The 25,625-nt window shown below is 52.4% G+C and overlaps 1 protein-coding gene across 2 annotated transcripts in view; it reads left to right on the top strand.

The window, feature by feature from the left end:
- The window catches only part of PADI2 (peptidyl arginine deiminase 2), a 44,308-nt gene that overhangs the window by 12,282 nt on the left and 6,401 nt on the right, over nucleotides 1-25,625 (top strand). The window contains exons 3-14 of one of the 2 annotated variants that reach the window (XM_084787955.1): nucleotides 948-1,020; nucleotides 6,703-6,764; nucleotides 8,793-8,910; nucleotides 9,834-9,959; nucleotides 13,948-14,013; nucleotides 15,058-15,236; nucleotides 15,803-15,906; nucleotides 16,689-16,800; nucleotides 18,445-18,552; nucleotides 20,415-20,566; nucleotides 21,364-21,508; nucleotides 23,055-23,148. In XM_084787955.1, the coding sequence (XP_084644081.1) occupies nucleotides 948-1,020; nucleotides 6,703-6,764; nucleotides 8,793-8,910; nucleotides 9,834-9,959; nucleotides 13,948-14,013; nucleotides 15,058-15,236; nucleotides 15,803-15,906; nucleotides 16,689-16,800; nucleotides 18,445-18,552; nucleotides 20,415-20,566; nucleotides 21,364-21,508; nucleotides 23,055-23,148 (1,339 nt within the window). The remainder of the gene's footprint in view (nucleotides 1-947; nucleotides 1,021-6,702; nucleotides 6,765-8,792; nucleotides 8,911-9,833; nucleotides 9,960-13,947; nucleotides 14,014-15,057; nucleotides 15,237-15,802; nucleotides 15,907-16,688; nucleotides 16,801-18,444; nucleotides 18,553-20,414; nucleotides 20,567-21,363; nucleotides 21,509-23,054; nucleotides 23,149-25,625) is intronic. The other variant, XM_084787954.1, reaches the window with a different exon arrangement.

The following is a 25,625-nucleotide window of genomic DNA, read 5'->3' on the forward strand; positions in this document are numbered from 1 at the left end:
ATTGCTGCAAGCTTGAGACCAGCCTCAGCTTCTTAGTGCCAGGCTAGCTAGAGCTACGTGGGAAGAGTGTTTGAAAACGCACACGTGCAAAGAAAAGCCGGGACTTGGGGTACACACTTGTAATCTCAGCACTTAGGAGGCAGAGGCAGGAGCATCACTGCTGTGTTGAAGCTAGCTAGTCTGAGATAAATGGCAAGGCCTGTCTATCTGGTTGTGTTGTTTTGTTTTGTTTTTCTTTTTTCTTTCTTTCTTTTCTTTCTTTTTTTTTTGTTTGTTTTTTTGTTTTGTTTTGTTTTTTGAGGGTCTCTCTGTGTAGCCTTGGCTGTCCTAGACTCCCTTTGTAGACCAGGCTAGCCTCGAACTGACAGCAATCTGCCTGCCTCTGCCTCCCAAGTGCTGGGATTAAAGGCATCCACCACCATGCCTGGCTTGTTTTTTTTTTTTTCTTAAAAAAAACAAAACAAAACCAAACAACTTCTCAGACCCATAGGATAACTGGAGACTATCTCCATAGCAACCCAGACCTCACGGCCTATAAAGTGGGGTGCTGAGCAATCAGAGGTAAAATGGTTTCCCAAGTGACATAGCCAAGCCCCATCTGGGCTCCCTCATGAGTATTCCCTAAGTCCGTTGCAGTGTTGGCACCAGGCACCATCCATGTGAACAAGTCCCTGGGGCTTAGCTGGAGCTAGGCGCACAGCATAGTGGGCGTTGAACCCAGGAAACAGAGGATGTGCGGGGGCACGGGGCAGGTGGGGGTGAGGAGCCCCTTGTCTGGTTGGCGTATCTGTGAGAAGCATCTCAGCAGCCCAGGGGTGCTTGCTGGAGGAGGGGTTTAGAAAGGACTGATAGGCTGGGAGGTAGGGGGTTATTCCTGGTTGTTTGTTTGTCTTGCTTTGTTTGACCTCTGCCCTTCTCTCTTATCCCCATGTGTGCATCTCACCAAGGTCACTGTCAACTACTATGATGAGGAGGGCAGCGCCCCCGTTGACCAGGCTGGGCTCTTCCTCACAGCCATCGGTGAGTTGGTACAGGGGTTTGGGTGTCTTCGCTTTGGGGGACCTGGCAAAAATGCTCTGGATAGGTTTCAGTGTGGCAGGCTGGCTCCTGGAGCCACTTCCAAGTAAACCAAGTAATGCAAGCTTTGGAGCAGAACACGTGTACCCTGGGGCTTTTATTCGGGGAAGGGAGACTCAGAGTCTCCATCACAGGCCCTGTGGGCTGCAAGGAGAAAGAGAAAAGCTCAAATCCTGTGTCCACCCATCCCCCCTCCTCCAAAGGCATACTCTGCGGCCAGGAGACTCGCTCCGGAAGCTTCCGCTGTCCCTGACAGTCCTCACAGCCATCCCACCCCCAGCCTGGGGTCCTTAACTCCTCTGGTCCAGGCTCTTCATTTGCTCCACAAGGGATGGAGTGGCCCAGAGAGGTTAGGAAACCCATTCACAGTCACACAGCAACAGTGTGGCAGATCGAGTCCCAAACTGGAGACAATTCCCTCACTTCTTGCCCTGCACGGCTCTGCCCTGGGTGTGAGGGACACAGTAGGCTGGGCAGAGCCGAGGGATGTGGCCTTCTGAGCACTCAGTCCCTGATGCAGATGAGATTTCGTTTTATTCTCTGTTAATGATGTTTTCAAGCTAGAAGGAATCCAGAGGTTCATTCTGTCCACTCAGCTGTGACAGAGACCACCCCGGCTCACCATACACCAAGCTGTTCTAGGGACTAGGCTGGGTGCTTTGATGAGAAGGAAATGGAAAAGAAAGAGGAGGCAGATAAACACGGAACATTTCCCAAGCACCTACAGTATGCCATGTTCCAGACCTACGTGTCTACCCACCAAAATGCCGATCTAGCCTTTCAGCTATTCCAAGGAGTGACACTAAGACTATATCCATTAAGCAGATGAAATTGAGGCTCATACAGGCCAAAACAAAGATGCCTGGGTTACACCTGGAAACGGTTGCTAGGGTACCACGTCACATCAATTATCTCATTTTTCAGTGGGTCGAGAAACCTCCCCCCTAAAAGCAGTTACTTCTCTGAGAGACCCTCTTTCCTCCTCAGCCTCCTGCGGCCCTTCAAGGCTGCAGGACTCTCTCTCTCTCTCTCTTCTCAGCTAATCTCCCCAGGGGCCTGGGTGCTCTGTCACCCTGTTCTTCCCTCTGCATGGGGGAGGGGGCCTTAGGATGATAGGGAGTTGGGGGGCTCGAGAGTTGTAGCCTGACTCCCCAATGTGTAAGCCCTGGCTTGTGACAGAGCGGTGCAAACACACAGCCCCGCCTGTCTGAGATGTCTGGGCCCCCCAGGAAACCTGATCCCACAGAGTGAGGGATGCCTGAAGAGAAAGGCACAGGGGTCTGGGTGGGGCGCAGAGACCTGCCAAAGAAAGTGGGAATTCCCAGGTCCATGGGACATCCCTTGGCCCTTCCAAAGACAATGAGGAGAATGAAAGCTTTTCTATACAAGAGGGAGAAGCAACATTGATGAAATAGTTTGTTTCCAGCTGCAACCTTCCTTTTCACACTGAAAAGCAGCGGGTTGCAGGGGGCAGGGGCAGATGTGCAAGGTGGCCCAGCAGATAAATCCTGATGACCTGACTTGGAGCCCTAGAACTTATGGTGGGAGGAGAGAACCAGCCCCCAAAGGTTGTCCTTTGACCTCTCCACACATGCTCCGCCCCCAGTAATAATAAACAATTTCTTTTTAGAGCACAAAAGGCTGGGCGTGGTGGCACATCAGTAATCCCAGAACTTGGGTACAGGAGGATCATGATTTCAAGGCCAGCCTTGGTTGCATGGCAAATTCAAGGCCAGCCTGGGCTACATAAGACCCTATCTCAAATTATATATGTAAATTAATAACATTTTAAAAGAAGAATGGGCAGGGGCAGGTTTTGTGCTGGAGAGATGGCTCAGTGGTTAGGAGCACTGACTGCTCTTCCAGAGGACCCGGGTTCAATTCCCAGCACCCAGCACCTACATGATCGCTCACAAGTGTCTGTAACTCCAGCTCCAAGTGATCTGACACACTCAGACATACACGCAGGCAAAACACCAATGCATATGAAATATAAATAAATAAATCATTTTTTAAAAAGCAGAAAAGGAAGCCGGGCTGGAGACACATGCCTGTCATCCCAGCTGCTCGGAGGCTAAGGCAGGACACAGGATCCCAGTGCCTTTCTGAGCTAAGAAGAGAGTTCAAGGCTTGCTGAGAAGGGATAAGGAAACCCCATCTCAAAAAAAGGAGGATGCTCTGAGACATAGCTCAGATGGTACACCGCTTCCCTGGGCCGGGCATCCTCTCTAAACCAAAGGCAGCCACTCACATTGTAAAACCAGGCTGTATGAAATGTCACTCTGGCCCACCCTGTGGTCTGTGTCCCACCTGACCTTCTCCTCCCTCTGGCATCTCCACTCTGAGGCGGGGACACCCTGAAGATCCCTAAACACTAGGCCTGGCCCCACAGAAGCCCTTTGGAGTGCATGTCACTGGGACTGTCCCAAGCCCACATTGAGCAAGAGCCCTGGCCTCAAGACAGGCAGGAACTAGCTGTGGCTTTGCCTCCTCTGTCTACCTCATGGTGATCTCGCACCAGCTCCATCACCCCCGGCCTCAGTTTCTCCATCTGCAAAAGGGAGTTTTGCAGGGCATTCTAACCTGGTACTTCCAAGGACTCAGGTGCAACAGGTGCTGAGCGGAGGCCCTCTTCCCCCTTCCTCTTCCTCTCTGCCCGAAGGGACTTGATCCTAGAATACAAGAGCAAACCAGGGAGCCCTTGGCCATATCTCTGTCTGACCCTGCTGTGTGGCCCTGGCAAATAGACCGTCCCCTCTGGACTCCACTTTTCCCTAGCTATAAACTTTTCTGAGGAAAGGAGGAAGGGGGAAGGTAGGAGAGAACAGTCATCCTTCCTGCTGAGGTCCTGGCAGAGCGGCGAGGACACATTCTGAAGCCCCAGTACTTTTGTCCCCTTTGCACCTTGGATAAATGTTCCACATGCCCTGAGCTTCCCCCCCCCCCAGGCCCAGGATTGGAGCTGTCAGCGTCCAGGGCATGATGTCATTTCTCTCCTGGTCCCCAGAGCCCTTCTTCACACTTCATCCTAAGGTCCCAGGACAAGTCAGAAGGCCAGGCCAGCATAGTCACAGTCCCCAGGGCTGGCGGCTGGCCCAAATGCAGCCACAGCTCCCACATCTAGGTTCATGGGGCAATGGCCTCAAACTCAATCCTAGTGACATTTCCCGTGAATCTGCCCCCACACCCCGGCTCCCAGCGCCACCTGACACCTTGGGGCTATTCTGGGTAGCTGAAGCAGGACCAGGGGCCTCTGGGAAATGTCTGGAGTCCAGAGGCTGTGAAACAGGTGTGTTCCCCTCCCCATGGGGAGGGCAGAGCTCAGAAGGGCTGGTCCGGACTCTCTTTCTTGGCCTATAGACAGTGGCCCCATTAGAACCTTGGAGAAGGTCCAGGGAATGGCTGGTAGCTGAGGAGGCCAGAAGACAGTGGAGACGTAAGTTGACTGTGGGGCCAGTGATAAGTCCTAAGAGAGTTGACAGGTACTGTGGAAAACGGAGAGGAGGCGGCCAAGAGCGAGACTGTGAAAACGCAAACTTCATAATGGGGAGGTGGCAGCTCCTTCGGAGTAGTAAATCAGATGACAGGCTGGATGTGGTGCCACGTGCCTTTAATGCCAGCACTCAGGAGGCAGGGGCAGGTGGATCTCTGTGAATTCGAGGCCAGGCTGGTCTACACAGTGAGTTCCAGGACAGCCAGAGCTACAAAGTGAGAGCCACCATAGAAACCTGAGCATTCTTTCGTGCCCTATAAATGAAGTCACAAGGCTACCATGTGAAGATATGGCCAATGACCTTCAGGGAAGCAAATGTTGGGACTTTAAAGGCAAGCTTGGCTTTTAGACACTGTCCAGGTATGATGTCAGCCCGTGTCAGCCAGGGGTCAACCGGATCAACGGGGAAGGTAGCGCAGAACAGATGTCTGGAGTCAGAGGCTCCGTAGGAGGTAGGAAGACCACCCTGCATTCTGAGAACTCGGTATTTAGGGGTGTGGCCTCCCTGCTCAGTGGCCTCAGATTCCTGGTTTGCGTGGCAATGTGGGTCTCCTCCTCAGAGCTGGTGGAGGGAGAACAGGCCTGGAGAGTGCCAGCTGCCACAGGGCTGGCAGAGCGCTGTGTTCATGGAGCGAGGCAGGGCAGGCTGCAAAGTTGGTGAAGCCGGGAGCCAATGTCAACACTGTCCCTGCACCTCAGCCTCTCACTGCGGTTAGAGGGCCTCCCCTCTGCCAGCCCAGCTTCGGTCATGAGCCACGTAGGTGGCTCAGAGCCCTGAGCTTGCTCCTTTCTGAAATGTGTGTGATTGTATTCTCTCCAGGGCCATAGGCTCCCGGAGAAGTCCGCTGTGTATCGGCCACCCAGTGCCGAGTTGCAGCAGGTACTCCAGTGGGGTACCTTGTACAATCGTCCGCAGTGGGATGCCCCGTGGCACGGGCTCATGGCAGGTCCAGGAGGGTAGAACCCTAGAAGGTGCCTCTTCCCTGTACCTCGTGGCCTTCCCGTCTCCGGCACCCACAAAAGCCGCAGTGGGGTCAGTGAGAATTGAACTGTGAACTAAGGAGGCACCTGAATCTGACTCTGGACCCCATTGGGCTAATCCTCCCTGTATCAGGACCCTCCCTCCCACCCAAAAGGGACTGACTGGGCCGGACAACAGCATGTCTCTTGCTGAGTGTGCTCCAATCGCCTCCCTGGCAATACCCCACGCTCCTCCCACAGCCATTAACTCGGGGCCGTTTTGCCTCCCCAGAGTGCTAGGCAACAGCTCGAAGCATGAGGGACATCACTGGCATCTTGCAGGTGGCCACCAGGGATGCCCCTAAACACCCTGCACCCAGAACAGCCCCACACATGGAGTCACATAGCTCGGAAAGTCAGACGTGCAGCTGCTGCCACCAGAACCCCATGCTGCAGATGAGGGACTAGGAGCTGACAGAGGTCATGCAAGCTGCCCAAAGTCACACAGCTCATAACCAGAGAACCGGAGTTCCAACCTAAGACTGTCTCCTGTTGAACTTTCTCTGCCCCACTGGCTCCACATAGCCTCTCTGTAAGAGGTTCTGGGGTGCTGAAGGTCTCTTCCCCAATATAAAAGGACAGCAGGGTCCCTGTCTTAGGTCACCTATCTGGAGCTGTCATCACAGGCTCTCTTAGCTGGACAGGGCAGGAGACATGATTTCTCAACAAAAGTAAAATGAGAAAAGAGAGAGAACAGCAGAAACAGAAACATAGACAGACAGACAGACAGACAGGCATGTGTGTACATAGATGTTCCCGAGACAGGCCAGAAGAGGAAATTGGAAATATCACAGACCCTGGTTCTGCTGATGCCACCTTGTGACCTTAGGCATGTGACCGGAGCCTCCCACGACTACACAGCGAGGACCAGCCTCCTACCTCAAACCAGGGTTTGCAGGAACCTGCCCACTTTCAAAGCTATTTGTGGCTTCCTCGGGGTTCCCCCGAGGTGGTAGCGAGGAAAGAAGGGCTGGAAGATCATGACCTCAGCGAGGCCATCTCTTTCCAGCAACCAAGAGAACTGGGGAGCTGCTCCGCTTCCCACCAGGCTCCCCCAGCCTCGCCACACCCGCTGGCTGGCTCTGCCACTCACATTTGCCTCTCATCTGCAGAGATCTCGCTGGACGTGGATGCAGACCGGGATGGAGAGGTGGAGAAGAACAATCCTAGGAAGGTTAGCTGGCCTTGAGGGCGGGCACTGCGCTGACCCTAACATGGGGGACTTCCAGAGCACTGCAGCAGGGAGGGACCGCACGGGACATCCGGCCAGAGCCATCCATCAGAGAGGCCAGCTACCATTTCACAGGGCAGGAAGCTGAGGCTCAGAGCAGGCTCCAGATACGACACAGCAGGGATGGGCCACAAGCTAGCCAGGCTCTCTGTAGGAGGCTGGGAGAGGTTATCTCAGTCACCAGTGACTCAGTGACCATTGTCATCTCAGTGCTCAGGAGGTGTCGAGAGTTTGTGGCCAACCTGAGCAGATCCTGTCTTCTTAAAAAAAAAAAAACTGAGGGAGGGACAGGACATTCTCCACAGTTAAGTGGAGAGTGGGGACTGACTTTCACACAAACTGTGGTGCCACATATTTGGCCAGGTCCCCTTGATGGGGAGACCCGATGGCACTCAGAGGAAGCATAGCAGACTACCAAGAAGAGACTTGATACCCTATGAGCATGTACAGGGGGAGGAGGTCCCCCTCGGTCACAGTCATAGGGAAGGGGAATGGGGTGAAAGCAGGAGGCAGGGAGGAATGGGAGGATGCACGGGAGGGGACAGCAATTTGAGATGTAATATGAATGAATGATCTCATTTTTCAATTAAAACATGAATTAAAAAAAGTTATAGCAACAGAAAAAAAACTGAGGTGCAACTGGGCATGGTGGCACACACCTTTAATCCCAGCACTTGGGAGGCAGAGGCAGGTGGATCAGTGTGAGTTCAAGACCAGCCTGGTCTACAGAGCGAGTCCAGGACAGCCAAGGCTACACAGAGAAACCCTGTCTCGAAAAAACAAAAAACAAAAAAACTGAAGTGCTTTATAGCGAGAGCTCTTTAAAACAGATTGTAGGCCTTGACAGTCCTCAGGAGGCTGAGAGTGTAGCTCAGTTGACAGAGCGCCTGCCTTGAATGCAGGAAACGCTGGGTTGGCTCCCCAGCATCGATCCCAGGGCTAAGGAATCAGGGTAACGTCATTCATCCCTTAGCGAGAATTTCCATACCTGGACCAGCGAAGGGAGTGTTCACTGTGTCTTTGCCCACCCTATGGGTACCTTTTGTATTAGCCAATAGTGGTAGCGCATGCCAGGAATCCCAGATCTCAGGAGGTAGAGGAAGGAGGATCAGAGTTCAAGGCCATCCTCTGCTACATGGAGAGTCAGAGGCCAGCCTGAGCTACGTGAGACCCTGTCTCAGGACAACAAATTTATCGCTTATATTCTAGAACCAGTTCAGGCCCAGAGAACAACAAAAGCCTAGAGAGACCAAAGTTCAAGGAAAGATGATGTGGGTGACTACACTGTCACCGTCATATGACCTCGGTGCTCCTGAAAAACCATAGAAAGAAAGGACAATGTACTGAGCAGGGCAGGTGTCCTGAGATCAGAAAGGCTCTAAGCGGAGTGGTGGCATTGACTGGGAAGGAGGCACCAGCAGGACAAAGGCCTGGGAGTTCCTAGGGTGCAGAAGGAAATTCCTGCGGGTAGAGCAGAGTGGGTGGAAGCGGCCATGGGGCTCTCCAGCCTCACTTCCGTGAGAATCCAGGCTTTATGTGATCAACAGCGAAGGCTTCCAGCAGAGAGGCGATACGACCCAGCTGGAGTCTACTCTGGGCACCGAGGCAGGACAGGAAGCAGAGCAAGGTGCCGGCCCCTTTGGGAGCACTCAGAGCGTGTCTGGAATCAAGTCACCTCAAGCCTGACCTAGAATGTCAGTTCCTGCCACCGGCTCTGCCAGGCACGGCCACCTCACACCAGAGCTGAGGCCCACACGCCCTGTTCAGCCTTCCTGTCTCTCTGTGCTCTTAAACTTAGGTGATCGCATGGGTCCTTTCCGGGCACTGAATTTGGGAACCAAGCCTTCCAGGTCGCAGCTGCTGTCCCAATGTATAGAAACTATTTCTTGCCAAGCCTGTCCCTTAGTATCCCTCAGAGGGTGTGCTGGATGGAACCAGGGGCAGCACTGACCTATATCTCTGCTATTGCAGGCATCCTGGACCTGGGGTCCTGAGGGCCAGGGGGCCATCCTGCTGGTTAACTGTGACCGCGACACGCCCTGGTTGCCCAAGGAGGACTGTAGTGATGAAAAGGTCTACAGCAAGCAAGGTGCCAGCGGGGCCACACTGGGGGACAGTGGGAACATGGTGTCCTGCCCCAGGCAGGGCAGGGGGTGATGCAGGAGTATACTTGGGCTTACAGGGGATAACAGCTCAAATGTTCAGTGCTGAAAATACATGCCTGTAAATAGCGTTCAGGTACACCTTTATATGCATGGGGAGAGAAAAACCTGGAGGGGCCAGCAAGATGGCTCAGTGGGTTAGGTGCTTGCAACCAAGCCAAATGACTTGAGTTCACTTTCTGGTACACACATGATAAAGAGAGAACAGACTCCCACAAGCTGTTTTCTGACCTACATATAGACATGCACACACACACACACATACACACACACACACACACACACACACACACACACACACTGTGGTGGCATGCAGACAGACAGAGAAAGAAAGAAAGAAAGAAAGAAAGAAAGAAAGAAAGAAAGAAAGAAAAGAAAGGCGAGCGGTGGTGGTGCATGCCTTTAATCCCAGCACTCGGGAGGCAGAGGCAGGCCTCTGTGAGTTCGAGGCCAGCCTGGTCTACAAAGCGAATCCAGGGCAGCCAAGACTACACAGAGAAACCCTGTTGTGAAAAACCAAAACAAACAAAAACGAAACAAAACAAAACAAAGAAAGAAAGAAAAAGGAAGGAAGGAAGGAAGCAGGCATATCTCTGTGAGTTGCAGACCAGGACCAGCCTGGTCTACATATGAAGGGTGGGGGTGGGGCAGGGAGACAAGAAAAGGGAAAATTCCCACGGGGTTGGCCAGTTCTCCCTGGTGCTGGAGCTAAGTACCTTTCCTTTAGGTTTCTCAGTAGTTGCAACAATGCATGCACGATGGAGGGGCCTTGTGCTGCTGGGAAGAATAAAAGCAGTGGTCAGACCAGCGCCCACAGGCCCTCCTGGTAACCTCCTCTCTCGACCCCCAGATCTCCAGGACATGTCTCAGATGATCCTGCGGACCAAAGGCCCTGACCGCCTGCCCGCCGGGTACGAAATAGTCCTCTACATTTCCATGGCGGACTCGGACAAAGTGGGCGTGTTCTACGTGGAGAGTGAGTGATTACCTTCCCCTCCCCTGCCTTCGAGGCCTCTGCCCTTCTCTCTGCCCAGGTGCCAGGGCCTATGGAGCCCATGGGGTGACTCACAGATTCACATCTCTCCTCCCCTGAGGAGATTCAGTGCTCCCTTCCAGTGGCCAGGGGAGGAAGGGCCTTTGAAGTTAGGGTCCTGTTACCTTCGTGATACCTGAGGCCAGATAGGCGCTTTCTCCAGGCAGTATCTGGCATTTCTGATTTTCAAAAGTCCTTGGAGATGCCGTGGCTGCCCTCGTTCCTTCTGGTGGTGACAGGGTGTCCTGGGTGTCACTATGTAAGAACCATAGTCTACGTTGAAGCTGTTCATCTAATATTCATGGGTTGCAGAGCACCCTGGGTGCCAACGCAGTAATCGTAGCTGTGCCCTCACCCCCACTGCCCTGGAGGAGCTGCCCCTGAGTGGGGGAAGATTTGTCAGAAGAAAAGGAACAGATCGGGTCCCAGAGAATGTTAGTGCAGAGGCTGCGCTGGCTAGGTGGTCCAGAGAGGCCTCTCTGGGGAGTGTGTGACATTTGAGATGAGACCAAAAGGAAACACCGAGAAGGAGCTGGCCAGGAGCAAGCTAAGCAGGGGCCCAGTGTACAGGAGGCTTGGAAGCTGCAACCCGTTAGTGCTTCAGAGACCAGAAGGACCAGGCTAAGGGGGTTGTGCTGGGAGAATAGAGGTCAGCCAGCTAAGCAGGGAGGCTCAGAATGGAGATAGGGTTTTTGTGGAGAGTCACCTCCGGGCTTTTGTTTTTGTTTATCGAGACAGTGTCCCATGGCCTCTAGCTCCCTATGTAGAGAGCGGAGGATGACCTTTTCTTTCTGATCCTCTTACATCCACCTCCCAAGTGCTGGGCTTACAACAGCCACACCTACCATCGTGCCCTAACTCCCACAGTGTGGTGCTAGGATCGACCCCAGGGCCTGGTACATACTGGGCAAGCACTGTACAATCAGGCCACATCCCCAGCCCCCAGAGAGTTTGGGGCAGAAGCGTTAAGATCTTCCGCCTGTGTGAAGAGTTTCCTTTGTAAAGCACCTTGCAGTTTGTCGAGCAAGTGGAACCTGCTGTCGAGGCCAGAGCCTTGAGCCTCACCCTGAACCCCTTTCTGGACAGACCCATTCAGACCAGGCAGACACTCCATAGGGCCCTCACCCCAAGGAGTGACTTAGTTGGGGTACTAGTGGGCAGATACTCTGCTGATTCTAGCCTGGGCTCTGACCTCTGCTTGGAATGTCCCGAGTCAGGCTGGCTCCGCTGCCCCAGGGAGCTGAGAAGTTGATGTTTACAGTCTAGGCCAAGTTGCCATGCAGCAGAAGGGGACCAGGAGGACCCAGCCTGGACTTTGACTCAGCCCTGGCATTGACCTGTGGCTAATCGGGTCATCCCGGCATTCTCTAAATGCCTCTTGGCTTTGCTAACAGGAGTATACTCAGGGCTGGCTCCGTTCGCACCTCTCCCCTTCGCTCGCCATTTGAGATGGGTCCTGAGCGGGTGAGAAAGAGCACCTGCTCTGAGTGGGCAGAGGGTGTCCCCCTGGATGTCCTGCAGGGAGGGTGGCTGCTGGCTCAGGGACCGCTCCCCTCGTCAGTTCCCCTCTAGATGTGGGCTCCAGGTACCCTGGTTGCTTTTCCTGCTCCCATGATAAAATGCTCTGGCAAAGACGATTTAGAAGACAAAGGACTTACTCCACCTCACGGTTCCAGGTCACCGTCCACCGTGGCAGGGAAGCCGCAGCAGCAGCTGCTCAGCTCCGTCTTATTTTCATCCTGTCCGGGGGGGGGGGGGGGGGTCCAAGCCCATGACGTGGCGCCACCCACATTAGCTCGGCCCCGGTTTCTTTCACAGGCATCATCACAGGCCCAACCTGACCTAGGCAGTTCCTCCTTGAGAATTCCTATCCCAACTGAGTCTGCATTCCGTCAAATAGATAATCAGCCAGGGGAATACTACCCTGAGTCACCAAGGCCCAGCAAAAAGGGACAGCGGATTTTAATCTTTGGTCCCGTATCCTTTTCTTCCATGTGAACATATGGGGACTTTTGCCAGTCTGAGTACCCCGTGTGTAATGTGTCATGTTACTTCAGTGTCATGGCCTGTGTCCCTGGGACAGACAGTCCAGGAGGTAGGTTCTGGGATCCCTGAGGGCCTCCTCTGTGCTGTGGCATGGAGAGCAGCACTGGGGTCCCCACTGTCTTACTCCCCAAAGCAGCTGGCCCATAGAAAGCTCTCTGTGAAACCGTACCTATCACAGTGGTTGGAATTATGCAAACTGGCGGTTATTATGATCAGAGTGTAAAGAAATCTCCAGTGCTCCTTGGAAGATCTAGAGACTTGCTTCTCCAGTCTTAGGTCTCCCCAGAACCCCAAACGTCAGAGCTTTACCTTCTACAAGGACACAGTAACCAACTTGTCCCCATTTGCCCAACACCTCCCTGGTTTTTTAGCACTGGACATCTGTCACGCCAAGACACCCTTCCATCACAGGCAAGCCGAGACAGACGGTTACACTATCTGTCTCCTTGTAACTGGAAAGGTTGTGGCAGATCAGACCACGTGCTGGTCAGCCAGGGCAGATGACTGAGGCTCAGGAGAGGCCAGGAGTGGCTGGCAGGTCCAGCACATGGCTGGGGGCCACTCAATAGAAGCATTGTGGCAAAAACAGCCAGCCATGCTGGGGGTGGCAGGACCGTGAACAGCAATGGAGGCTCTTTGAAACAAGGGCTGCGTTGTTCCTGCCTGAGATTCAATCTGCCTGGCGCTGGCACAAACTGCCAGAAAGCAGCTGAATAGAGATGCTTTGTGAATCACAGGGCATAGGCTGCATGAGGAAGAGAAAGCCGTCAGCTGCCAGCCGCTGTGCAGAGCGAATCCTCCCACCAGACCCACCTCCCTCTCCCATAGCCCCTCTGCCCCTGGCCCCATGAGCACCTAGAGAAAAGTTGATAACTTAAGCTCCTGCAAGATCAGGGTGGCTTCTGTGTATGTTTGACTTTACTCCCATGAGCACAGCTGATGTGCAGCCTGTGTCATGTGGACGTTGGGGTAGGAGAGAGTCACCATACGCACGCCTCCAACCAGCTCTGAGCATGGACAGGGCTTTAGGGCACCTGCTGGCGTTTTGGGTGAGAAGGATGTCACTTTCTGTGCTGGGCTGTGATAGGGCGCTTGGGACCTTTGGGGTCAGGGTGTGTGCATCTTAGTGCTCAGCCCCGCCTCCAGAGGCTGAAATGCCACTTCTATGCCTTCCATGTGGGATACATTGGATGGCAAAGTGGTGAGTGACGACGCAGCAAGGGGTGCACTTACCACATCTGGGTTCTTCTCCCAGTTCCCTTAGATCCCATTTAACCATGGTCACCCGTGTTCCCAAGGTTACGAAAGCCATGGATGGTGTGTCGGCAGTAATGACCATGTGACACAGGGACTGTCATCCCCAGTTAGCAACCGAGTGGTCTGTTTGATTGGTTAACAGAACTCACAGAAAGGTTTGTAACTTGCAAATAATGTCTGGCTAGCCATGGTGGCGCATGCCTTTAATCTCAGCACTCAGGAGGCAGAGGCAGGTGGATCACTGTGAGTTCAAGGCCAGCCTGGTCTATAAAGCGAGTTCGGGACAGCCAAGGCTACACAGGGAAACCCTGTCTTGAAAAATTAAAAAAAGAAAAAAAGAAAAAGCAAATGATGTCTAGACTGAAGTCCCTCTGACATGGGAAGTCAACCGAGTCACCTGTCCGTGGTGTCATTCAGAACCAGGCTCCAGATGAGCACCCTGTCCTAAAGAAGGTGCTCCATCAAGCCTGCATTTTGGGGCACTTGGGAGAAGACATCGGTCTTGACAGTTTTTTAGCCCGGTATACCAGAAGTGGTCCTGTTCAATGTTCTAACCCTTAGGTAACTGGTCATTAACTGATATCAATGTTGCTGAAAGTGCTAAGCTGAGCCTGCTCTGCCCTTCTAGCTTTGCAGGGCCTAAAGAAGCTGCTTCTGGAACTGTGTAGGGGCCTATCTCCAGGCCTTTGCCAATGCAAGTATCTCTTCCCTTCCACATCCTGGCAGGGGCCCTGCTGCCCCACAAGGGTGACTCACAGCCACTTCCCTCTGCTCTGAAGTCTCCCCTGCCTCCCTGCCCTTCCCACCCTGCGAGATCTCCACCATGATGCTGCTGTTAGGCGCTTCCCACATCCGCTGTCTTATGGGCTGAGCATCAATCACTCTTAGACACAGAGGCTGCACCGTGACCTTTGGCTGCCTGAAGGTCTTTCCTCATGCTGGCCTAAGTAAACTCAGTTCATGAGCTCTAGGCGAGCCCTGGAATCCCCCGTGGGCCTCTCCCACAGGGCCTGATGAGAGGCATTGCTTCACTCAACAGGCATTTATTAAACATGGCCAAGTGCCAGTCAGGCAGAGGGCCTTGCAGGGCTGTCTCTCACAAACATTTGTGCAGGCTGCAGTGGGGAAAGTCCACACAGACCATGGCTTGCTCTCTGGGGATGCACAAAGGACCCCTTGAAAGGATGAAGGGCACAAGTCTTCCAGGCAGAGGGAACAGCACTGGAAAGGGCTGGACGTTTCATGGGGCAGGAGTGCCTCCCTTCCCACCAGAGAGCCACACAGCCCGGCTTTCATGATACAGAGAAGATTTTCCCAATCAAACGGGGCGCTTGTGCTGTATTCATACAAAGAGAATAGGAGCTTGGCGTTTGGAATTAGATGTGCATTGGAAGCCCTGCCCGGCCATCTCTGCTTTCTGAGCCTGTTTCCTCCTCTGCAAAATGAGAATAACACCTCCCAGTTGCTACGCTAGCCATGCCATGCCCACCTGCTCTCGCCTCCTGCGTGCCATTCCCAAAGCTGCTCGTTTTCCAGATGAGGAAGCCAGAAGCCAGCTGGCACAAAGCACGCTGAGACTATGACAGTGACCAGTTTGCACCATCCTGTGGTATTTTCCACTTGTGCTTTTCTCTCTGTGTCTAAAGGATAAGTCACTCTGCCCCCTTACCCCTCATTAGAGAGTTCCCTGGCCTCCTGACTGGGAGCAGGGTCCTAACATGGGTCTGCCCATCTACAGACCCGTTCTTCGGCCAGCGCTACATCCACATCCTGGGCCGGCAGAAGCTCTACCACGTGGTAAAGTACACGGGTGGCTCTGCGGAGCTGCTGTTCTTTGTGGAAGGCCTCCGTTTCCCCGACGAGAGCTTCTCGGGCCTGGTGTCCATCCATGTCAGTCTGCTGGAGTATATGGCGGAGGTGAGACCCACAGGCCGTCCCTGTGCAGCCCTGCATGTTCCTGGCTCAGACGCGGGAACTTGGATGGGGCAAGTGTGGGTGAAGGATAGGAGCAAAGCCTTTCTCAACATGCGGCTGTACAGTTCAGTGACTTAGTTTCCCCATCTGAAAAGTAAGGATTATGTTAGCCTCTCTCCCCTCCCCGCCCTCCGGAATAAACTGGTACATGCAGAAAACTTGGTATATGGAGCCGGAGAGATGGCTCAGCAGTTAAGAGCACTTGCTGGTCTTCCAGAAAAGTAGGGTTCATTCCCCAGCACCCGCATAATAGGCAGTTCTCCTCTGCATGTAACTCCGGCACCAGGGGAATCTGATGCCCTCTCCTGGCCATCATGGGGACTTACACACACATCTATATTAAACACACAGAAACGCAAGCCCACACATACACATAAGAACAATACTTGGCACAGTCCCTAGCACACAGTAAGTGCTCAGTAAGTTGTCAGTCTCACCCACTGAGAGGGAGGCAGGGACCACAGCACCCAGCCTGACTCTCTGGTGCTCCTCCTCTCTCCCACACCCAGGGCATCCCATTGACACCCATCTTCACAGACACCGTGATGTTCCGGATTGCACCCTGGATCATGACCCCCAACATCCTGCCTCCTGTGTCAGTGTTCGTGTGCTGGTAAGGGTCAGGCATGGTCCACACAGGTAGGAAGTCAGGGTGGACCAAGAAATGGGCTTCAGGGACAGGCTGACCTAAATCCAATTCCTGTCCAGGCTACTTAGCAGCTATATGGCCTGCAAGAGTTCAGGTGGCCTTCCTGTGCCTCAGTTTCTCTGAAATGCACATAGCCCAGCCTTGCTGTGAGGACTAAGGTGATGCCGCTGCATCACTGCGTTTGTCCTGGATCAGACTGTATACCACAAAAACGATGCTTCTTTCCTTCTCGCACTCAGCCCTCCACTGTGTGGGGCTAGGTTCCCGCTCACCAGTGGTACCCGGCTTCGTTTTGAACGCTCATTCAGCACAGTTTTCCTGAGTGTCTAATGTGGGCTTGCTTAGCACAGCAAGATGAGCAGGAAGGGCAAGAAAGCTCTACATGTGTGTGACTGACAGCTCCAGAAAGCATCCTGCGCCCATCCCTACCATCCATACCCTCTCATGTTCCGGGCATAGCACTTTCTAAAATCTGGGGAGTCATGGAGGTAGGGCTTTGAGCATGTGGGGTGAGAGGTCCCTTCCTTTTCTTCTATATCAGTGACCTTGACAAAAACTGCATAAGAGGGTGGGGCTGCATGTCCCTTGGACCCAGTGGCCTTTACAAAGGAGCTGTGGATATAGACGGGGCCTTATCAGTGCAGCTCACTCCAGAGTACCAGCAGCTTCGACCACCCGAGACGGGTGCCACTTGTCCCCCCCCCCCTCACTCTTCTTCCTGCCCTCTTCTTCCTGATGCTTCTCAGCATGAAGGACAATTACCTGTTCCTAAAAGAGGTGAAGAACCTGGTGGAGAAAACCAACTGTGAACTGAAAGTTTGTTTCCAGTACATGAATCGTGGTGACCGTTGGATCCAGGTGAGGGGACACAGCAAGGGTTCTGGATCCAGGGGAGGGGACAGGGGAAGGAGAGGCTTGCTGTGAACATCCTGGTACCCAGCTGCTATGTGTGTGTGTGTGTGTGTGTGTGTGTGTGTGTGTGTGTGTATTCTTGTCTGCCCAAGGGCACAGAAATTTGGGAGAACAAGTGTGGCTTCCTAGACTGAAATACTGTAGCCATCCTTGGGGACCGGTGATGGCCTCACTCAGAGAAGTATGTGGCAGTTAAAATGAAAAAGGCTAGTCTGTGACTACATACACAGAACATGCTTGACTTGTTTCTTGGAAGGAAATATATTCAAGATATGGCTATTTACATTTTGTTTGTTTGTTTGTTTGTTTGTTTGTTTCGAGACAGGGTCTCTCTGTGTATCCTTGGCTGTCCTAGACTCACCTTGTAGACCAGGCTGGCCTCGAACTCACAGTGGTCTACCTGCCTCTGTCTTCCAAATACTGTGATTATAAGGCGTGCGCCACCATGCCCGGCAACTATTTACATTTTAAAAATGAGGTCAGTGTCTTAAAGAGATAATTGTGTGACTCTTGCGATGGGCAGGAGCAACCTGTTGAAAGATGCCCTCATTTGCCGTCATCTGGTACCTAGGAGAACAGGGGACCAGAGGCAGGCTGTGAATGAGATGCACTTGCCACACGAGGCTCTCTTGTGTTAAATCTCATTATAGCCGGACAGTGGTGGCGCAGCCCTTTAATCCCATCACTTGGGAGGCAGAGGCAGGTGAATCACCATGAGTTTGAGACCAGCCTGGTCTACAAAGTGAGTCTAGGGCAGCCAGGGATACACTGAGAAACCCTGTTTCAGAAACAAACAAACAGAACAAATTTTTTATTACATTGATTGTTGGAGATGGTGCATATACCACAACCCACATCTGGAGGGGGTCAAAGGTTCTCTCCTTCTACTATGTGAGTCCAGGGAACGAAACTCAGGTCATCGGGCTTAGAAGGAAGGTCCTTTACCTCCTGAGCCACCTCACAGGCCCTCGGTTTGTGGCCCAGGCTGGCCTTACACTCCCAAGCTTCTGGCCTTTGCCTTCCGAGCGAGGAGGTTACTGCCATGCCTACTTTGTTTATTTGCCTTTTGGCTTTTCAAGACAGGGTTTCTCTGTGTAGCCCTGGCAGTCCTTTAGAACTCTGTCTGTAGCCAAGGCAGCCTCAAACATGGTTATTTCTGCGTTTTATATTTGTTTGTTCTGTGACAAGGTCTCCCAAGCCCCAGGCTGGCCTTGAACTCTCTAGGAAATAGCGAATGATCTTGAACTTCTGATCCTCCTGTATTCACCTCCCAAGTGCTAGGGGTTACACATGAATGCACCTCCATGCTCAGTGTAGCCAGTACCGGGGCTCGAACCCAGGACTTCATGTATGTTAGCTAAGCACTCTATACCTGGGTTTCATTACCAGCCCCTGGTTTTGTAGCTGGAGCTTTTTTTTTTTTTAAATCAGGGTCTCACTACGTCACCGAGACTAGCCTCATACTAAACAGCCTCCTGCCTCTGCCTCCTGAGATCTGGGATTACATACCACCCCACACACACACACATCACGTCCCAGACACCCCTGGGTGCTGCTACAGCTAACAGCTCTCCTTATTCTCCTCCACAGGATGAAATTGAGTTTGGCTACATTGAGGCACCCCACAAAGGCTTCCCAGTGGTGCTGGACTCCCCCCGAGATGGAAACCTGAAGGACTTTCCCATTAAGCAGCTCCTGGTGAGATGCCGAGGGCAACGGGGACTCTTAGAGGACGGCATGGTCAGGAGATGTGTGGGTACCCAAGACAACTAGTCTTCCACTCGGGGCCTCTGTTTTCTCATCTGCAAGATGGGTCAGTGGGTCCTGAGGTCCAATGCATTCTCTAAACTGGGAGAGTTGCCTTGTGGGAAGTGAGAACCATGGGAGACAGAGCAAAGCCCAGGTCCAGAGGCCTTGACTCCTCTGCTGCCCCGACCCTCCAACTTGTAGCTAAGTTCCAAAGAGGCAAGACAGAAGTCCACAGGTGTCCGTGCTCATTGGGAGTTTGTGGTGTGAATCTCAGTGCTGTGGGGTTTGTAAAAGCAATCTGACTCCTCACCATCCAGGAGGCCGTTAGCACCCTCACTTTGTGGCCTCAAGCTGAAACATGCCTCCTTGCTTCGTCATCCTTCACTTTGAGCCAGAAGCCCGTGTGGGGCATGTTATAGAGACAGCAGCAGATCTGGCCTCCCCATGGTCACATGAGGGACAGACTTTGCAATCAATGTCGGGCTATTCAGAGGTAACCGGAGGACTGGCAGAAGCTGTGTGTGAGCCCCATTCTGGATATGTCAAAGGAACATAGTCTTGAACAGCCCCCCTATATCAGAAAAGGGACCTCGGGCAGGCTTCTGAACTTTTATGAACTTCAGTGTGTCCCCTCTAAAACAGGGAGGTATCGCCCAGAATTGTTACTCAATCAAAGATATGCAGAACACATTGATTCTGTGCCTGATCAGCGGCCATCATGGTATGGTTTCACTGCCCTCAGCGGCACTCCATATGGGGGCATTGTCCATTTTCCCTGACACTGGAGGACAGGGCCATCACAATAATCACCCAGAGCTACCACAGACAGCAGGTATACAAAGCAAGCTCCCAGCCCTGTCCTTTCTCTTCCCCTGGGCTCCACCTGTCTTCAGTGCTCCACACTGGCCTGGTTCCAAGGCCGGGCTTGCATTGTTCCCAGAGGCTGGGCCAGGCCCGGCTTTGTGCTGCGTGCCTGCGTGATGCTGTAAAGCCCCAGCTGTCACCTGTGGCCCGCTCACACAGAGCCAACAAGGGGCTCAAGGTGAGAAAGCGCTAAGCTGCTGCTGCCACGAAGGGCATGCCTGTCCTTTGAGCCTCTTAGCTGAGCCAGCATAAGCTACATCTGCCTGCCACACAGGGTCCTTGGGTTGATTGGTTTGGTGTTTTTAGGTCAGGCAAGTTACTGCCTACTTTCGTACAAACTCCCAAACAAGATCCCTATATTATTTTTATAAAAAAAGAATATATATATGTATATTATATATATATATATACACACACACATATATGTGTATATACACATATTCTTAAATCCCGGAACAGGTAGGATCTTCCCTTCTTGCATACAAAATCCAGTTTACTGAAGTGCTACTCTCAGGACCTCGAGGCCGGCTGTGGGCTTGATAGGCAGGTGCAGTTGTTGGGATGGACAGGTCTAGCAAATCCCTGGGGGATAATCAGTCCACTGCCTTGCCTGTGGCCTCTCTCACAGAAATGGAAACTGAGGTTTACAGAAATTATGAGATGGCCAGGAAGATCAACAGAACCTGCAAGGCCAGATCTTGCTATCACACTGGGTGTCTGTGCCTAGGGCCCAGTGCCCAGGCACACACATCACACCCACACTTACTCCGTCACTGTATTGGTACTCTCACAGACCCACTGATGGCAATATGCCAGCCTCAGGTAACAGCCATCCTTAAGGCTGGGATTCCAGATGGACAGGGTTTGTCACCAGAGAATGGCTGCTGGGAAAGAGGCCTCCTGGCTGTAGGAGGCTAAAGGCAGATGTGTGCCCTTTCTCTGCCCAGGGCCCAGATTTCGGCTACGTGACCCGGGAACCCCTCTTTGAGACTGTCACCAGCCTCGACTCCTTCGGGAATCTGGAGGTCAGTCCACCAGTGACTGTGAATGGCAAGACATACCCACTCGGCCGGATCCTCATCGGGAGCAGTTTCCCGCTGTAAGTTAACCCAGGGCAGGTATAGGGATGGTAGGCACAGAGCCTGAGTGTTCCTTTAGAGGTGGCCTGGGGCAGGGGTGGAGTGGGTGCCTGGAGTGAATCTAAGAGAGAAATGTTCCCTTCTGCAACGCTCTGGGGAGGGTAAGATGTGGGGGAGGAGGTAGGGAAGGAGTGTGGGGGCCTAACTAAGGCACGTTGGCAGAGAAGAGTAGAGACTGGGGACTGCCTATAAATTAAAGAGGAGAGACAAAGGCGTAGCCCTGTCTCACAGGCATGAGACCCTGGCTCCTTTGGCTGTCCGCAATAATGAACTCTCTGTTCAGCCAATGAAAAGGCAGTTTCTACTTGGATCCAAACAGTTGCTGGGACCAAGTGAGCGGCCTAGGTAGTCACTTCATAGGAGCCGCCCGGAACCTGAGGTCAAGTCCCTCTGACTCACATGGAACATTCTTCTATCTGTGGGACATGGGTAATGACCGTTAGCCCACCCACCCCAACTCAGTGGTCACTTGTGCACTCAGAAGCTACTTCCTGTGCCTCTGTGGAGTGTTGAGCTCTTGCCTGCCTCCAAGACACTGATGAAAGTGAAAGACATGCCAAGTCCACCCTGAGCATGGAAGCTGCCCTCAGCTGCTCACCTGGAGACTCTTTCAGCCCGGACTCATGCCTTCTGCCTGCACCAGGGTCTCAGTCTTGCTGGTGCCACCCAGATCTGGCCTGGGTTCCAGGTGCATCCTGGGGGTGTTCTGGTACAGGGCACAGGGATAAGCTGCTCCTCTTCTCCAACCCTGCCCTAGGTCTGGAGGCAGGAGGATGACCAAGGTGGTACGTGACTTCCTGCAGGCCCAGCAGGTACAGGCACCGGTGGAACTCTACTCCGACTGGCTGACTGTCGGCCATGTAGATGAGTTTATGACCTTCGTCCCCATCCCAGGCAAAAAGGTGAGCTGAGCCCCAAGACCAGAGTGAATAATGTAGCCAAGAATCCATGCATTGGCTGGGCGTGGTGGCGTATGCCTTTAATCCCAGCACTCGGGAGGCAGAGGCAGGCGGATCGATGTGAGTTCGAGGCCAGCCTGGTCTACAGAGTGAGTCCAGGACAGCCAAGGCAACACAGAGAGACCCTGTCTTGAAAAACCAAAAATAAATAAATAAATAAATAAATAAATAAAATTAAAAAGAAAAGAAAATAAAGAACCTATGCGTTGCCTGGGCTTGCCAGCAGAGGGTGGGGCCTGGAGCAAGAAGGAAGTCGCTGAAGTTGGGTTTATGATGTTGTGGCTATGGCAGGCAGTTTTTAACCCACAAATCCAAAAGATCAATATTTCCGTGTATAAGCAATATGAAAAAATATATTATTGTGTGTTGCATGTACACATTCCTGTAGGTGTGTGAGTGTTAACGTCTAGTGCCTTCTCCATTAATTACCATCTTGCTTTCTGAGTCTCTCAATAATCCTGGAGCGTGCCAATTGGTTGAGCTGGCTGGCCAATAACCCCAGAGATCCACTTCCTCTGGTGCCCACCACCGCTGCTCCCCTCTGTCTTAGTCACTGCTCTATTGCTGTGAAGAGACCCCATGACCAAGGCCACTCTTATGGAAAAAGAAAGCATTTAATCGGGGCCTTATTTATAGTATCATAGGTTTAGCCCATTATCACCATGCTGGGGAGCATGGCCACACTCAGGGTGTTGCCTGGTGGAGAGAGGGGCGGGTGGGTAGCGGGAGAACTCATACAAGCACCTGGTATGGGCTTTTGAAACCTCAAAGTGACACACACACACTTCCTTCCCCAAAGCCATTCTTAATCCTTCTAATCCTATCAAAGAGTTCCGCTCCCTGGAGACTAAGTAGTCAAATATGGGAACCTGTGAGGGACATTCTTATTCAAGCCGCCACACCTTCCATTCCCCTGCTGAGATTGCACTATAGTGCCTGGCCTTTTTCTCCCCCAAAGTGACCTGTGGACCCAAATTCAGGTCCTCCTACTTGTGAGGCAAGCACTTTGCCAACCACACCAGTCCCTGGATAAAAATTATTATTTTTTCTAAACTTTTTTTTTTTTTCTCCAAGCCAGGTTCCCTATTCTATCCTTCGAGCCCATCTCAGTTTGGACGAGCCATTCATGGGCTCAGCAGTCACACCCAGATGATGCTAACACTGCTCACAGTGGTCCAGGAAATGGGGTTGGGCTGAAGCCTCTGGGGAGGAAAGGGCTTTTTGAAATGAAAGGGATGGCTCTGAAGAATCCTCGGGTTCTCTGCAAACTGCCTGCCCCCTTTGCAGAGCCCTCCCCTGCCAACCCAGGCCTCTTCTGGGTTTGTACTTTGCTATGATGATGTTTCCCAGAATAGAAGTAAACAGACACAGTCCTAAGACAGACAGACCCTTCCAGGATGCAGGTGGCGAGAAGTGCTGTCCCTCCCTTTAGCGTCCTGGCCATGTCCCCCTCCTGACAGTGCGCCACCCGCCGGGGCATCTCTTGCAGGAATTTCGGCTGCTCATGGCCAGCACTTCAGTCTGCTACCAGCTCTTCCGAGAGAAGCAGAAGGAAGGCCACGGGGAGGCCATTATGTTCAAGGGTGAGTGATCGCCAAGCCCTTGACAAGAAACCCCACTGGGCCCTGGGGAGGACCTTGTCTCTGAGCACCCACCACCAAACCCAAACCAAAGAGCACACATGGCTGGGGTTGCAGAGTTGGTAGAGAGTTCACCTAGCTTGCACCAAGTCCTGGGTTCGAGCCTCAGCACTGTAAAACCCAAGCATGGTGGTGCTTGCCTGCACTCCTAGCACTCCACGGTGGAGGCAGAAGGGACCTAATTCAACGTTATGTGACCCCGTCTCGAGGGAGAAGGGTAAAGTACGTCTTCAGGCACCAGACCTAGGAGAGGCACCAAACGGCCCAGATTGCCATGTGGTCAGCACCCAGGAGCTTGTGCTTTCAAAACAGTGGGATGGAAGCCAGGACCTCCGGCGATGGTCATGCACTCTAAGCCATGTCCTCTTCTGCCAGCCCCCACCCCGACCCCCACCCCAAAAAGTAAAGAGGGGAGAGAAACAGTGCTATTGCAGGGGGCACAGGAAGGGACATGGTTTCAGCTGATATCATGCCTACAAGGCCTGGAGTGAGACTCCCATCTCTCTCCTAAGTGGGGCAGACCCAGGGATGAGTTTTTTTTTACTTGAATTAATCATGAGAAAGAAAATCAGTTGGGGGAAAGCTGCTAGCCAGCAGTGTGAGAAAAGCCACAACAGCCCTGCACTCTCTTACTGTGGTAAAAACAGACACACCATGTTCTTCATCTTATATCTTATCCTCCAATATATTACCATGCTGAATAAGAATCACCACTGTCTCTGTCCCGTTCTGCTTTTTTTTTCCCCCTTAAGTTAATTTTGCCACATCTTAGGCTAGTGTGTCCTGACACTCAAAGTCTACTGCTTAACACTTATGAGTTGTCCTCCCTGTCCAAGGAGTGTGACTAAAAATGTCAAGGACAGATCCACTTAAGACTGCCGTTTTAGGGGGCTGGAGAGATGGCTCAGCAATTAAGAGCACTCACTGGCTGCTCTTCCAGAGGACCCTGGTTCAATTCCCAGCACCCACATGGCAGCTCACAACTGTCTGTAACTCCAGTTCCAGGGGATCTGACACCCTCACACAGAAATACATGCAAACAAACAACAATGCATAAAAATAAAAAAAAAGGCTGCCATCTTAGCTGGTGGTGGTGGTGACACATGCCTTTGTTTGTTTGTTTGTTTTTTGTTTTTGTTTTTTGAGACAGGGTTTCTCTGTTATCTTGGCTGTCCTGGACTTGCTTTGTAGACCAGGCTGGCCTCGAACTCACAGCAATCTGCCTGCCTCTGCCTCCAGAATGCTGGGATTAAAGGCATGCCCCACCACACACTTTTAATCCCAATACTTGGGAGGCAGAGGCAGGTGGATCTCTGGAGTTTGAGGTCAGTCTGTGAGTTCTAGGACAGCCAGGGCTACACAGAGAAACTGAAACCAAAACCAAAACAAAACAGAAATTGCCGTCTTTTTGTGCTAGCCCCTGAGGGCAAGTTTTTCCTGGGTTGGCAGTCCCGAGACTTGGCATTCTAGAAGCTTCCTTTCTATCTTTAACTTGCCTCAAATGCCGCCCATGCACCACATGATTAGAGATACCATAGGGACAGGAGAGGAAGGACCATAGTGTGGTGACAGCTCAGGGGCAGGGTCCCACAGCTCTGGTCTTTTTGCTGGTGTGGTGCCACAAGCCTGGGACGTGCAAAGAACTGGCAGGCTCTTCCTAGATCAAACAAAAATAAAACATAACAAACAGTCTTATCACTCAGGAAGCCGAGGCAGAAGACTGCAAGTTCCAGCCAACCCACACGAAGAGATCCTATCAAAAAAAAAAAAACTAAAAAGAGAAAAAGTTAATCAAATATATGGGGCTCACAGGCCTGCAGTTGGGCTGCCTATGTAGCCACTTGCAATGAAGGGGGACGTTCAAGAACCATGGAACCTCCATGACTCAGTTTCCTCACCATTAACAGTAGCAGCTACCTCACAGGGACATGGGAGAAAGATAGCCATAGGGAAGACTACTAAGTGATCCACATTAAGCATTTGAAAGAATGCTTTCTTGGCTGGGAGATGTCGTGGTGCAACAGAATGTTTATCTAGTGTATATCCTGCTGCCAGCGCTAGCATAGGGACGGAAGGACGGGTTGCAGGCACATGGGTATCACTAATCTGACTTAAAGCCTCCAGGCTGTGGAGGTGGAGTCAAAAGCAGGCTCTCTCCAGGGCAGGCACTCAGTACCATGGGAAGGAGGGTGGCTGACCCTGGTCAACCCGGGCACTCAGGTGTCTGCTTCTCCTACCAGAGAGAGCAAAATGCCTACATCCGCTTCCTGGCTTAGGGGATATAGTAGCTATGGAGAGAAAAATGCATGCTGCTTCCCAGGCACGCACTCCACCATCCTACCCCTGTCTCTCCCCTCACCCAGGCAGCCAAAATTAACTGCCATCCTCTGTAGGCTCAATTTTCTTAGCAGATTATATTT

Source organism: Acomys minous, assembly GCF_964271855.1.
Source record: "Acomys minous genome assembly, chromosome: 6".
NCBI classification, from domain to species: Eukaryota; Metazoa; Chordata; class Mammalia; order Rodentia; family Muridae; genus Acomys; species Acomys minous.